This window comes from Herpailurus yagouaroundi, unplaced genomic scaffold (genome assembly GCF_014898765.1).
Source record: "Herpailurus yagouaroundi ecotype Mexico unplaced genomic scaffold, PumYag 186, whole genome shotgun sequence".
Taxonomy (NCBI): Eukaryota; Metazoa; Chordata; class Mammalia; order Carnivora; family Felidae; genus Herpailurus; species Herpailurus yagouaroundi.
Window position 1 is genome coordinate 39,719,217 of NW_024412417.1, and position 13,590 is coordinate 39,732,806.

Consider the following 13,590-nt stretch of genomic DNA (forward strand, 5'->3'; position numbering starts at 1 on the left):
CCTCCCATACTTCCCCAGAACCCACGGGCAGCACCTGTCAGACGTGGCCTTTGATAAATACCTTCGGTGAACAGCCCACACTTCTGTCTAAGGGATTTCTCTGAGAGGGAATACCCCGAGCCAGGGATGGATGGCGTTTGAGGACAATTCTGTATCGTTCCACACTGCAGTCCGGGGTCCCCGGGGGCTGAGCTTCAAGGGTCCCCATGGTAACCTGCTTGAAAATGTATCCATGGCCCTTTTCTCCTTCCTGTTGGATTTCCTTGCCTTTCCCCAATTTTACTTATTTCTCTCATTTCTTTCTTTTTTCTTCTTTTTTTTTTTTTTGGAATTCTCTCCTAAATCGTGCATTCTCAACAGGGATGGTATTGCCTCCAAGGGGGAAAAATCAGTTCTTAGGGGAATGGCTGGGGGGAAAAAAAATCTTGTTCTTTTTATATAGATATACATACAGTACAGAAAGAAACATGCAGTGTATCTGCAGTATGAAAATGTCATGGTGGGGGCAATTATGGAAAAAAAGTGTCCTAAAAAACTGCTCACAGAAGAGATCGTGAAAGTAAGATTAAATAATCCTGTGTCGAATAAACCACTTGCACTGGGCTCCCTGGCCCCGGGAGCTTCTGGAAGAACGCAGGCGAAGGTCCAATGTTAGCACTCTGCTGAGTACTTGGATGAATCACTTCATGTAATCCATTCAACAACCTGGAAGGCAGGGAGCGTTAGGTCCATTTTTATCAGATTGGGGGTAAAGTGACGTTTTGAAAACTACACAGCAAATCAGCCTAAGACCCAGGGTGAGAACTCCGGACCCCTGGTGGCTGAACTCTCAGCCACACCTTAGGACCATCTTGAGTGTTAACCCCAACGTGGCACAGGGAAATGACTCTATAAATGTCAGTTCATGAAAATAAATCAGGTTTCCGTGAATGGACTAAGTGGTGGTGCTGTCCCACAGGTGACATCATTTTTAAATTTTTTTTTTAAGTTTATTTATCTTGAGAGAGAGTGCAAGCAATGGAGGGGAAGGGAGAGGGAGAGAGAATCCCAAGCAATCTCCTCACCATCAGCATGGAGCCCGACGCGGGGCTCGAACTCCCGAACTGTGAGATCGCGACCTGAGCCAAAACCAAGAGTCGGATGCTTAACCGACCGAGCCACCCAGGTGGCCCAGCCATAGGTGACATTATAAACAACCCAAATGGATTATAACATCAGTTACAAGATGATGGTTTTGAAAGCCCCACCTCAATGTTGAGCTCAACGGAAATCAGAGACTCCTTGACACGACACTTGAGAGGACAGGAGGTGGGGAGGGGTGGGGTGGAGAAAAGGCGCTCTGGGCCCTGGGAATTTCAGCAGAGGAGAAACCCTCCTTGGCAAGAGGCCACCTGGAGCCTGTGTATGGACGCCTGATCAGCCTGCCCCCTGGCTCGACTCTTCTGTTCATTTGATCCAGACCCTAAGCCAGTGCAACCCAGAGGAATTCTGTTGTAACAAAACTGTTCCATTGGTATACAGCTGTTGGAAGGTCAGGAGCAGAAGCGAATGGCAGCTGGCCTTGGAAGAAGGTCTGAGTTCAAGTCTTCCCTTTGCCAGCAGTGTGACTGGAGGCACGTTTCTAACTGTTCTGGGCCTCAGTTTCCTCTTCTCTACAGTTCCTTCCAGCTCTGAAGGCCTCTGGGGTCTATAATTGACCAAGTGCCTCTCTCAGTGCCGGGTCCATAAATCCCATACATCGCTGTCACGTAACTACAGCTGATCAGTTTCATTGGACTTGCTGATTACGAAGCCCTTCCGGTTTCATTTTCTGGACCGACACCAGCAGGTGGAGAAGCATCCATGACTGACACATGTGGGGTGGGCCAAAGCAAAGGCTGGGATTCTAAGAAAGGGTAGGAGGAGGGAGATAAACAGCGTGATAGTGCTAAGTGATTTTCCATTAGTACAGATGGCCCGGACTGGATGAACGTATTCCCCTAGCAAAGTGTTTCCGAGTCACGTTAGGTAATATTTCATCCCATCCCTTCAAAAAGACACCCACAAAGGCAGAAATGGGCTTGAACTGCTAAAGCAAGTTTTTTTTAAAGTTTATTTTTTATTTATTTTGAGAGACAGAGAGACAGAGAGCAAGTGGCAGGAGGGGCAGAGAGAGAGAGAGAGAGGAGACAGAGTCCCAAGCAGGTTCCACATTATCAGCGTAGAACCCAATGTGGGGTTTGAACCCATGAACCGTGAGACCATGACCTGAGCCGAAATCAAGAGCCAGACACCCAACCGACTGAGCCACTCAGGTGCCTCTAAAGCAAGCTGGCAAAGAATCTAAGGGCCAATGGCCCAGATATGCTCTGTCAGGCTGCCCGCTCCTCAGGAAAGCCAGATTTAGCAATTCGTAAGAAAGGACTTGCTGTAAGAGTTATTGTTACTAACACATATAAAGCAGGAATCTCATTAAAGTTGCCCAAGGAGGGAATATAATAAACTATGAAATGATGCAGGAAACATTGGTTATAATTGATACGCTGGATTTATAGGCCCCCAACTCAACCGTAACACTCTTACAGGGTCCAGGCGATTTTAAAGGTCTCTAGAAGGACGGGAGGATGGAGAAGAGGAGAAGGAGACCCTAGCCCAGGTCTTCAGCATGGAGGGAAGCCCACCACAGGAGGAATCCAAGAACAGTTGATGTACAGGACGCTCTGCGAGCCACACACACCTTTATTCTTCCTCAACTCCGTGCAAGAAGCAATCTTCTTCCTGAATTCCTTCCCAGTTTGTTCTCCCAAGAGAACATTTCAAACAAACTCTTCTACTCCTCCGTGGCAGAATGAAAAGTCCCGCCCAACAAGGCCACAGTGTGGATGGCACCTGATGACACCTGAAAACCCGAGGTGGCCTGAAACCTCGGTACTGACATCACCTTGTCACCTGCAAACCTTGTCCTCATCAGTCTCCCCAAAGGTGACCATCTTAGGGAAGCTGACACCCCTGTAGATGTACGGGCTAGGTTAGTACATCTGGTTAGTTAATCTAGTTAATCTAGTCAGTTAGTTAATGGGTTCCTGGTATCGGGTAATGCAGCACAGACAGCAGTGAGGCAAATCCGTGCGTGAGCAGATGCTCCAGACAGAAAGGTCCCAACCATGGGCTCCCCTGATCCTTCTATGGCTTTAAGGAAACGCTACCTCCAGGTGTTACACGACCATAGCTTCCAGAATACTCCCACCCACATCGTCTCAAGGGATTCTCACATCGATGCCATGTGGCGGGTATTTGCAGACTGTGGGACTAGTGAGGTGTCCGAACCACACAGTTAATGCTGTTCTCCTAATGGCGCATCCAATGTGCTTTTTTGTTAAGTTTATGTATTTATTTATTTGCTTTAAGAGAGAGAGAGAGAGAGTGCACATGTGGGGAAGGGGCAGAGAGACAAGGAGAGAGAGAAAATCCCAAGCAGAACTCCACACCTTCCGCGCAGAGCCTGCTGTGGAGCTCGAACTCACTATCCTTGAGATGGCGACCTGAGCCGAAGTCAAGAGTCAGACGCTTACCCGGCTGAGCCACCCTAGTGTCCCCACCCCAGTGCACTTCTGACAAACCGACACCTGTCTTGGGCCACCCCAAACCAGAACCACATGGCACCATGTCTCCAAGGGGGTCTTAGTCAATCCCCATTCGAAGCCCTTTCCCTGGCTTCTCTTCACGTTGCCCCGTTTGAAAGAGAGGCGACAAATTTTGTTTTCATTCTGTCAACACTTGAAGGCGCAGACAAAATAGAGAGCGCGGGGCCTCTTGATTCTTTGGAAAATACTGCAGAATCCCGGCCGATCTATGAAACTTTTAAACGCCAAGGGAATTATTTTTCATGAACACCAAGTTGAAAGGGGGAGCTTCCTAACCATGCAAGAATAAGAAGGTAGTATTCAAGTTTTTTTTGTTATTACTTTAATATGAAATTTATTGTGAAATACACGATGGGTTTCCATACAGCACCCAGGGCTCATCCCAACAGGTGCCCTCCTCAATACCCATCACCCACCCCCCATCAACCCTCAGTTTGTTCTCAGTTTTTAAGAGTCTCTTATGGTTTGGCTCCCTCCCTCTCTTTTTTTTTTTCCTTCCCCTCCCCTACAGTCTTCTGTTAAGTTTCTCAGGATCCACATAAGAGTGAAAACATATGGTATCTGTCTTTCTCTGTATCACTTATTTCACTTAGCAATGTTTATAGCAGCACTTTCAACAACAGCCAAACTATGGAAAGAGCCTCCATGTCCATCAACTGACGAATGGATAAAGAAGTTGTGGTCTGTATACACAATGGAACACTACTTGGCAATGAGAAAGAAGGAAATCTAGCCTTTTGTGGCCACGTGGATGGAACTGGTAGTATTCAAGTTAACTGCATGTAGCTTTTGGTTCTTCAAGCAGGAAAGGAAACTTAGTCCTCAGCTGGATACACAGGAGGACCTTCCTCTTCTCTCTAGCCCCGTAAACCTCCTTTGGAGAAAGCTCCCTTCACCCAACACAGGAGGCTCAACAGAGCGCGGCCTTCGTGCATGACTGGTTCCTCATCTGCATTCTCTCGCTGCATTGCTAGACTACCAAATTTAGTTGCTCAGGCCTCTCTTTCCAGAGGAGAATTATGGCTCATCTGCCTCCAGCGTGGCACCTGAATCAGCATGTGTGGTCTTGAAACGAATGACTTTAGCACGCTACGTTGCACCCTTGCACTGTGTGTGTGTCATTACCCGGGCACAAGCCCCAGGTGGAGAGAAACTTGAGGCACGTTCTTTACAGCATCCAGGAATCTAAGAGAGCCTGTCCAGCTTGGCCAACGGTTTTCAGGCCTGGCTTCATCTGGAATCACCTAAGGACCATGCCTGGATCCCCAGAGACCAACAGTACCAATTTCTGGGGTGGGGCCTGGTTCTGTATCCATGTATGTGCTCTGTGTTGTTTGTGCAAGTTCAGTGGTTTTTAGAAAAAAAAATTTTTTTTAAGTTTTTATTTCCTTATTTTGAGAGAGACAGAGACAGCGCGAGTGGTGGGGAGGGGCAGAGGGAGAGAGGGAGAGAGAATCCCAAGGAGGTTCCGCACGGCCAGCACAGAGCCGGATGCGGGGCTCGAACCCACGAACCGTGAGATCATGACCTGAGCCAAAATCAGGAGTTGGACGCTTAACTGACTGAGCCACCCAAGGGCCCTTTAAAAAAAAAAAAAAAAAAGTATTTTTAACTTTTTATTTTTTTATTTTAACTTAAAAAGTTAAGAGGAGTATAATACCCACATATACTCTCTTCACCGTGATTTTCCATCTGTTAACATTTTTGCCTCACGTGCCTTTCTCTCTCTTCCTATCTGTGTGTACTTTGTACACGTAAGTATGCTTGCATATAGTCTGTATGTGTGCTGAACATTTGAACATACGTTGAGATATTGTGACACTTCACCACTAAAGACTGCACCATGCACCTTGTGTAAAAAAAAAAAAAATAGAATATTCACCTACATAGCCACGATGCAATTACCACACTCAAGAAATTAAATTTTGACATAGTGATGTTATCTAATATGGAGCCCATGTTCAAATTTTCTTAACTGTCCCTATAACATAGCCTTTATTATTATTTATTTTTCCCATCTGGGGTCCAATGAAGAATCATGAATTTCATTTGCGTTTCTTCCAGCTTTACTGCAATGTAATTGGCATGTAACATCAGTAAGTTTAAGACGTACCACGTGATTTGCGATACATATATTTTAGGAAATGATCCCCACAGAAGGTTCATAGACACATCTAACACGTCACGTTGTTACCTCTGTGTGTTTATGTGCGCGTGTGATGAGAACTTCTGAGATCTACTCTCTCAGCGACTTTCAAATATACAATACAGTATTAACTATAGTCACCACGCTGTCCCGTAGGTCCCCAGAACTCACTCATCTTACAAACAGAAGTCTGTACCTTTTGATTATCTTCACCCATTTCCCCCCTACTCCTGGCCACTGGCGACCATCAATGCGATCTGTTTCTAAGTTCAGTTTTTTAAGATTCCACATATAAGTATTTGCCTTTCTCTGCCTGACTTAGTTGGACGCTTAACTGATTGAGCCACCCAAGGGCCCTTTTGAAAAAAAAAAAAGTATTTTTAACTTTTTTATTTTTTTAATTTAACTTAAAAAGTTAAGAGGAGTATAATACCCACATATACTCTCTTCACCGTGAAGGGCCCTCAAGGCTCATCCATGTTGTTGCAAATGGTATGGTCTCCTTTTTTATGGCTGAACAGTATTCCATTGTGCATACTTAACCACATTTTCTTTATCCATTCACCCACCCATTGGACGCGAAGACTGTTCCCTTGTCTTGACTGTTATAAATAATACTGCAATGTCCATAGAGGTTCACATTCTTTATTTTTTTTTTTGTAATATTTGTTTTTGAGAGAGAGAGAAAGACAGAGTGTGAGCCGGGGAGCGGGGGGCAGAGAGAGAGGGAGACACAGAATCCGAAGCAGGCTCCAGGTTCCGAGCCGTCAGCCCAGAGCCCGACGCGGGGCTCGAACTCCGGGACCGCGAGATCGTGACCTGGGCCGAAGTCGGACGCTCAACCGACCGAGCCACCCAGGCGCCCCTCAGCTCCTTTAACCGAGACAGGTCTCTTTGTTTTTACATCAGGGACCTTTGGAAGAGTCCATGCCAGACAAATTGCAAGACTTCGCACAATGTGAATTTGTTTATTATTTCTTCATGATTGGACTCCGGTCGTTTTAGGCCCCACGGCAGGTATGTTGTTCCATTTCCACTGTATTATTTGGGAGGAGGGTAGAGTCCGTTTGATTCACAAATTGATGACCGGTTCGAGAAAAGTCTGCCAGGTTTTTCTTAAGGTACCTTCTCGCCTAGGTGGGTCACACGCATGTCACAGTTTGAAAAGCCTTGTGCCTCAGTGTGTAGTCTGCAGACCAGCCACACTGCCTTCCCCTAGGAACTTTTTTTTTTTTTTTTAAAGGAAGCCCTACGCCCAGTGTGGTGCTCGAACTCACGGACACGGAGATCAAGAGTCATATGCTCTACCGACTAAGCTGGCCAAGCGCCCCTTCCTTGGGGACTTTTCAGAAACACAGCCGTACAAGGCGCCTCTCCCAGGAAGGCAGAGTTTCAGTCTCTCCCTGTTACCTGTCTTCCGCATCGTCTTCCGTTGGGGACAACAGTGACACGGTGCAGACAGCCCTGTGACCCAGGCGGGACACCCCTGCGGGATCCCCGTTCTGCCGCTCAGGTCGCTCCAAGAGTCTGAGCAAATCATGCAGGTTCTCAGAACCTGTTTCCACCTGTAAAGGGGATACCCCGTAGTCTCCCTTCCAGTGCTGAGGCCACCTGACGTGAGCCTGGCTCCTGGACAGTGAGACACCGGGCACCTGCGGTCACAGGCCCGCCCAGCACACGGCCTCACGGGGGCCCAGAGACCTGACACTGAGGGCTGTTGCGATCAACCCCTTCCTCCACGTCTTCATTCGACTCCGGTGGTTGGTATCATAAAAAAGTAGCATAAAAAAAGGAAAGGCAGAAGGAAGGCAAGGCATTCAGAAAACCACAAGAAAATAACATGAGGTTATTAGAGAGGGGAGAGGGGTGAGGGGCGTGGATCCTATGAGGGGGGCCAGGGGAAGGCAGATTGAACCGACTGAGAGCAGGAGCAAAAAAGGAAACAATGTTTACTGAGTATCTGCAGTGCGTTGGAGGAGGTCACCGAGAGGACGTGACCGCCGGGTGACCCGCGAGCTGGACCTCACCGCCTCCCTCGACCTTGGAATGTGCGCACTGTCCACGGTTCCCACAGTGGGAGCGGAGCCAAAGACGCAGCCTTGAGAGTAAGGTGTTGCTCAGACGGCTGTACTGCGTATGGGACTGAATCCCATTAAGGACTCTCTGAAAACCTTTAAGATTCTGGAGGGCGGGCGGGGAGATCTGCTCAGCTTCCAGCACCCACGACAAGCCTCGCAGACAAGTTCCCTTGCTTATTAAACCTGCCGGCCTATGGATCTGGAGTGGCCCGCCTCTCTCTTTGGTCTCTCCCTGCCCTCTGCACACGGGGCCAGTCTCAGATTTAACCCCGGGAACGCCCAAGGTTGCAAACCAGCACAGCGTCATGTTTAGGTGTTATATATCATCACCTCAACTGAATGTCAACCCTGGGAGGTTCGCATGATTCTCTCTGGATCAGAAACAAAGAAACTACAATCCAGGAAAGTGAGCAAACTGCCCCAGGTCCCACAGCTAGGAAATGGCAGAGTTGCATTACACCCAGGTCTGACTCCATGGGGGCGCCTGGGTGGCTCCGTGGGTTAAGCGTCCAACTTCGGCTCAGGTCCCGATCTCACAGTTCATGAGTTCGAGCCCCGCGTCGGGCTCTGTGCCTACAGCTCGGAGCCTGGAGCCTGCTTCGGATTCTGTGTCTCCCTCTCGCTCTGCCCCATCCCAACTCATGCTCTGTCTCTCTCTGTCTTAAAAATAAATTTGAAAAAATTTAAAAAAAAAAAAAAAACTAAAAAAAACCCAAGTCTGACTCCAAAGACCAGGCTCTCACAACCCAAGAAAGGATGACCCAATGATAGCATGCCTCATGCCTTTCAGGATGGCTATGATCAAAACAAAACAAAACAAAACAAAACAGAGAAACAAATGCTGGTGAGGATGAGGAGAAACTTCAGGCCTAGCACACTGTTGGTGGAAACATAAACTGGTGCCACCACTGTGGAAAACAATACGGAGGTCCCGCAAAAACGAAAAACAGTACGACCCTACGACCCAGCCATCCCACCTCCGAATCGTTATCCAGAAGAATTGAAATTAGGGTCTCAGAGGGGTATTAGCACTTCCATGTTTACTGAAATACTATTCACAACAGCCAAGACGTAGAAAGGAACTAAATGTCCATCGACAGATGAATGGATAAAGAACCCGGACAATAAATTCCATATTAAATTTGACAATAAATTTGACAATAAATTTCATACTAAAAAAAAAAAAAAAAAAGCACCTGGAATCCTGATCGGCTTTTAAAAAGAGGGATCTTTAGTCAACATGCTAATAAGTCCACCAGCCAGGCTTTTCCTTTCCAGAGCAGCTGCTGGGTCCTCGGGCCCCACCTCTCATGATGTCCCGGGGCTCAGCCCACCTCAGGGTTAAGGTTAGGTTTAGGGTTGAGGTTAGGGCTGGGGAATGCAAACAGGGGGTATTTCTTGTGACCATTTGCCCTCGCTCTGTCAACGGGTGAGCGAGTGATCATACCCGGCTGGCTGCAGGGGGGTGGTGAGGGCAGCAGGAAGCGAGTGCAGTGTCAATCCAGCAAGATGAAGACAGCATCTCTATACTGTCAGGCTAGGAAGGGGGAGTCCCCGGAAGGTGCCAGAACAAACAGTGGTGTGTGCTTTTTTTTTTTTTTTTTTAAGGCTTATTCATTTTTCAGAGACAGAGTGCGAGCGGGGGAGGGGCGGAGAGAGAGGAAGACACAGAATCGGAAACAGGCTCCAGGGTCCGAGCTGTCGGCACAGAGCCCAACGCGGGGCTTGAACCCAGGGACCGCGACAACATGACCTGAGCTGAAGTCGGACGCTTAACCGACTGAGCCACCCGGGCGCCCCGGTATGTGCTTTTAGGGAGACCTTATTCATAATCAACCAATGAATCCTGAGGGCCTGACGTTGGGCTAATTTCACTCAGATGACAGCAGAGTGTCGTCATCCCCAACGTGCAGGTCGTGTGAAGTCACAGAGACTTCAGTCAGTCCGGACGGGAGCTCCAAGTCCAGCACTTTCTCTGCAACAGCAGAATCCTTTTCAGGCTCGGGATGCAGAGAAGGGACGGGCCACACTGGGGTCAAAGCCTGGTCTCCCACCCTTTCCCCCTCCGCCCCTCAGTCCATTTTAAGACTTCTGCGAGCTATTCTTATCACTAACGTCCTATAATGTTGACTGTGCCTATGTGTTGTGGTGACAATGGTGGTGACAGCAGGAAAGCCATACAGAGCACAGTTTGGGTTCACCCGAGAGTATTCTTCCGCTCACCCGTATACTAAATGCTCACCGAGTAACCACCACAGACCCCGCAGCCCGCGGGAAACTGAGAACGAAGCCAGAGAACGCCACGGCCCAACTCTCGAGTAGCTCTCAGTTCAACGGCAGAGACGAGCAGGCAGATCGACCCAATACAATGTGCAAAATCCCAAAGCTGGGGGCCCTGCAGAGGAGGGCAACTCTAGCTCAACGTGGGGTGGGGACGGCCGGGTCGGCCGAAAGCTTCCTGGAGGAGACGACACCAGAGCTGGGCCAAGGGTGAAAGTGAGTAGCCAGGAGAAAATGGGGATGGTCATTTAAGGCAAAGGGAGAAGACTGGGGTGAGGGTCTTTGGCTTCCGCATCTGCTGTATCGTCTCTCTTCAGGACAGAAGGGAGAGAAGTGCATCTCACAGAACTGATTCATTTAAAATATAAAGAAAAGCTTGTGCTAGCGTGTGAACCCGTGGTCAGCCCAATTTCCTGGCCCCCCTCATGCCATTAGCTACAGCCCAGAACAGGATAATGGATGCTTCGGAGCACGAATTTCAGTGCCTTGCAAAACCCTGAATCATCAATGAAAAGTTCAATTTGTCCACTTGACTGCACTTCCTTCTGAGCTGGAGGAGGGGCGTACGATGCACCCACTAACTAGGTATGCGATTCCCGGTCCATCAGAACCTGTATTCCCACCAGCACCTCAGCCCCCCTCCACGTTTTCCCGCCACTGTGCTTCCTGGGTTCTGACTAGCCCATGTTGATTCCAAATTCCATTTCTAGCCATCGCCAGCCGGGAGCCAGCAAGTGAGGGCAGAGGCGTTCCTAAGAGCCGGGTGTTACCAACGGGGTGAGGGGCACCCAGGGATGCCTAGTGAAATACCCAGAGCCCCCAAATTGTTGGCAGAGGGTCAGAACTGGGATCCAGGCTCCCAAAACAGGAGTTGATTCACTGCATTCGGATGTGAGCATCCAGAGCAGTAGCTGTGTGATCCTGGACAAGTGGTCCCATTGAAGTATTCTTACTCTCATCTATAAAGCGTAGATAGTAATTCCCACCTCATAAGATCCTGGAGAGAGTTCAATGAAATAAATGATCTGCATGTCTGAAAGCATCTGGTTGGGCATTCACCTCTTCCTCATCCCACACTCTCAGATTTTCCTGGCCCTCTCGGGGAAACTGAGGCTACAGGCTTTGGCAGTCTCAAACCTGCTTCCGCGTGATGGAATAATTTGAAAGAAGGATAAAATCGAGACTCTGTCAGTAACAGGCCTTAGCTATGCCTCCTCCAGGCTGAACAAGGCAGCGCAGGGGTGCTAGCTGAGAATGGTGGGAGGAGAAGAAAGAAAGAGGTACCCCACAAGCTGCCGTGGGACCCCAGGGTTGGAAGTCAGCCAATAAATGGTGAGCGCCACTTACATGCAAAAGGCAGGTCGAGTCTGGGTAGGTATGTTTGTGTGCATTCAAATCATTGTAGTGCCTTTTTTTTGTTATCACATTCCAGTATTAATTTAACTAATTAGCCAATTTAACTGAACCCCCTTCAGTTCAGTTTAACTAAATACAGTGCTAGAAACAGAAATGAATGTATTTTCGATCGCTTTTTACCACCTGAAGAAAGCAAGTAGAAGATTCTGGTAACCTTCTCTCCAGCCACTAACACCTGCAAATTCATGCAGAAGTGGATGCTGGCGTCTGGACCATCCAAAATCCATGTTCCTGGCCGGATGCCCCCCCTCCCTCCTGCCAGCTCCTCCTGGCCCGATGCCCCCCTCCCTCCTGCCAGTTTCAGGGAGGCATCTTCTCCAGGCTTCTGCAACCTCTCCAAAGAAACCTGTTGCCAAGTCTCAGGTCCTGTGCAGACGCCCCCACCTGGTGGCCAAATCTGGAAAAGCAATTCAACCAAGGATGATTGGCAGGCAGCAACTCCAAGGCTCCCTGAACTCCCTGGGACCACATCCGTCATGGGTCAAATGCAGGAGGACACAGAGGAATATCCACCACTGAAGGCACAGGAGGGGCCAAACTTATGACCAATTCTCCGCGAAAATGCTGGTAACGTACAGCTTCCCAAGAAGCAGCCATCAGAATGACTAAGCCACAGACAGGAGGCAAGGGGTAACTGGAAATGCCCTGCAGCCCTGGGGTGTGCGGACAGTTCTGATTTCCTCTCTTGGGTGGAAAGTCACCATTTACATCCTCTCTCTCTCTCCCCAAGTATAAGATTTTCTGTCCCAAGTGTCAGGTGCAGAAGGGAGTTCCATCTTCCTTCTCCGGCAACGCATTTTCATCCTGACTAGCAAGGAGGCTCTTCCTAGGGGAAGGGTGCCTCGGGTCGAACCTCCAGCCCAGGCCCCTTCCCATGGCCCGCACCAGCCAAGGCCAGGCTAGGGGCAGCAGCTGAGGTGGAGGGAATATCAGGGCCAAATCACGCAGGTATTCAGCCAAAATAAATTGCGGCCCTCATCTTTTGGCACCGTTAAGCCCCAGCTCTCCAGGTTTGATCCTGAGATATTCTCATTCTCTCGTACTCTCGCTCTCGTGTTCATTAACTCCCGTAAAAATAACCCAAAGACACGCATTTTGACCAGTCCCAGCTCCCAGGTAGAGCAACACCAGGTTCTACACCAGGATGGAGCCCTAGGAAGGGCAGCACAAGCAAGCAACTGATACCCGCGCTCATGCACACGCACGCACACGCGCGCACACACACACACACACACACACACACCCCACTATGGGCAGTGTTCCACTCCCATCCCCAACTCCAAGATGCATCATCTAAACTCCGTAGCGATCCCAGGAGAAGGGACCCACCCCAAGCAGAAACAGAGCATAGGGGAGGATCCGCTTTATGCTGTTCAACCTCCACGTTAATTGGAAAAACCACATCATTCTTTTAAGCTTCGATACCAACATCCGGAGAAGGTGCCATAAATGCGCACCCGCGCGCCCACAGACATGCCAATCCAATCTCCAAATTAGCTGGGTAATCACGCTTGCATCTTTCAAGCCCTGGTGTCCAACACCCAGAGAGTGGCTCACAGACACACGGACACGCACAGCGGAGAAACACTGAGGACAGACCGGTGTTCCCCCTCGGCAGACGGGCGCCCCTGGGCTTCGAAGCCCCGGAGCCCTCTAGGCTCCGGCCCCCGCCCCCGGGCCCAACCTGCGCCGCCGAGCGGCTGGGTACTCACACGAGCGCGTGGTAGAGCAGCGCCCAGCCCCGCGGTCTCTCGAGGGCGTCGTAGATCAAAGTTTGGATGCGTCGGTACTTGGCGTTGTTCCTCTTGACCGGGCGGCTCAGGGGGGTCTTGGCCAGGAGCCCGATGCCCTGAGGGGTCCTCCGCAGCCCCTCGTCGCGGCCGCCGCCCTCCAGCAGCAGGGTCCCGTCTTTGTCGGCTCCGGCCCCGAGCGCCAAGGTGACTTGCTCCACGTCGCCGGGCGCCAGCCCCACTTTCCGCTCCTCGTCGCCGGCCGCCGCCGCGTCCCCTCCGGCCGGGTTAGCGGCCCCGCCGCCGCCGCCCCCGTC

At 49.8% G+C, this 13,590-nt stretch overlaps 1 protein-coding gene across 1 annotated transcript in view; it reads right to left on the reverse strand.

The window, feature by feature from the left end:
* The window catches only part of KCNQ3 (potassium voltage-gated channel subfamily Q member 3), a gene marked incomplete at its 5' end in the record, with an annotated part of 321,492 nt that extends 307,902 nt beyond the window's left edge, over positions 1-13,590 (reverse strand). The window contains one exon of the mRNA XM_040494601.1: positions 13,256-13,590. Within this exon, the coding sequence (XP_040350535.1) occupies positions 13,256-13,590 (335 nt within the window). The remainder of the gene's footprint in view (positions 1-13,255) is intronic.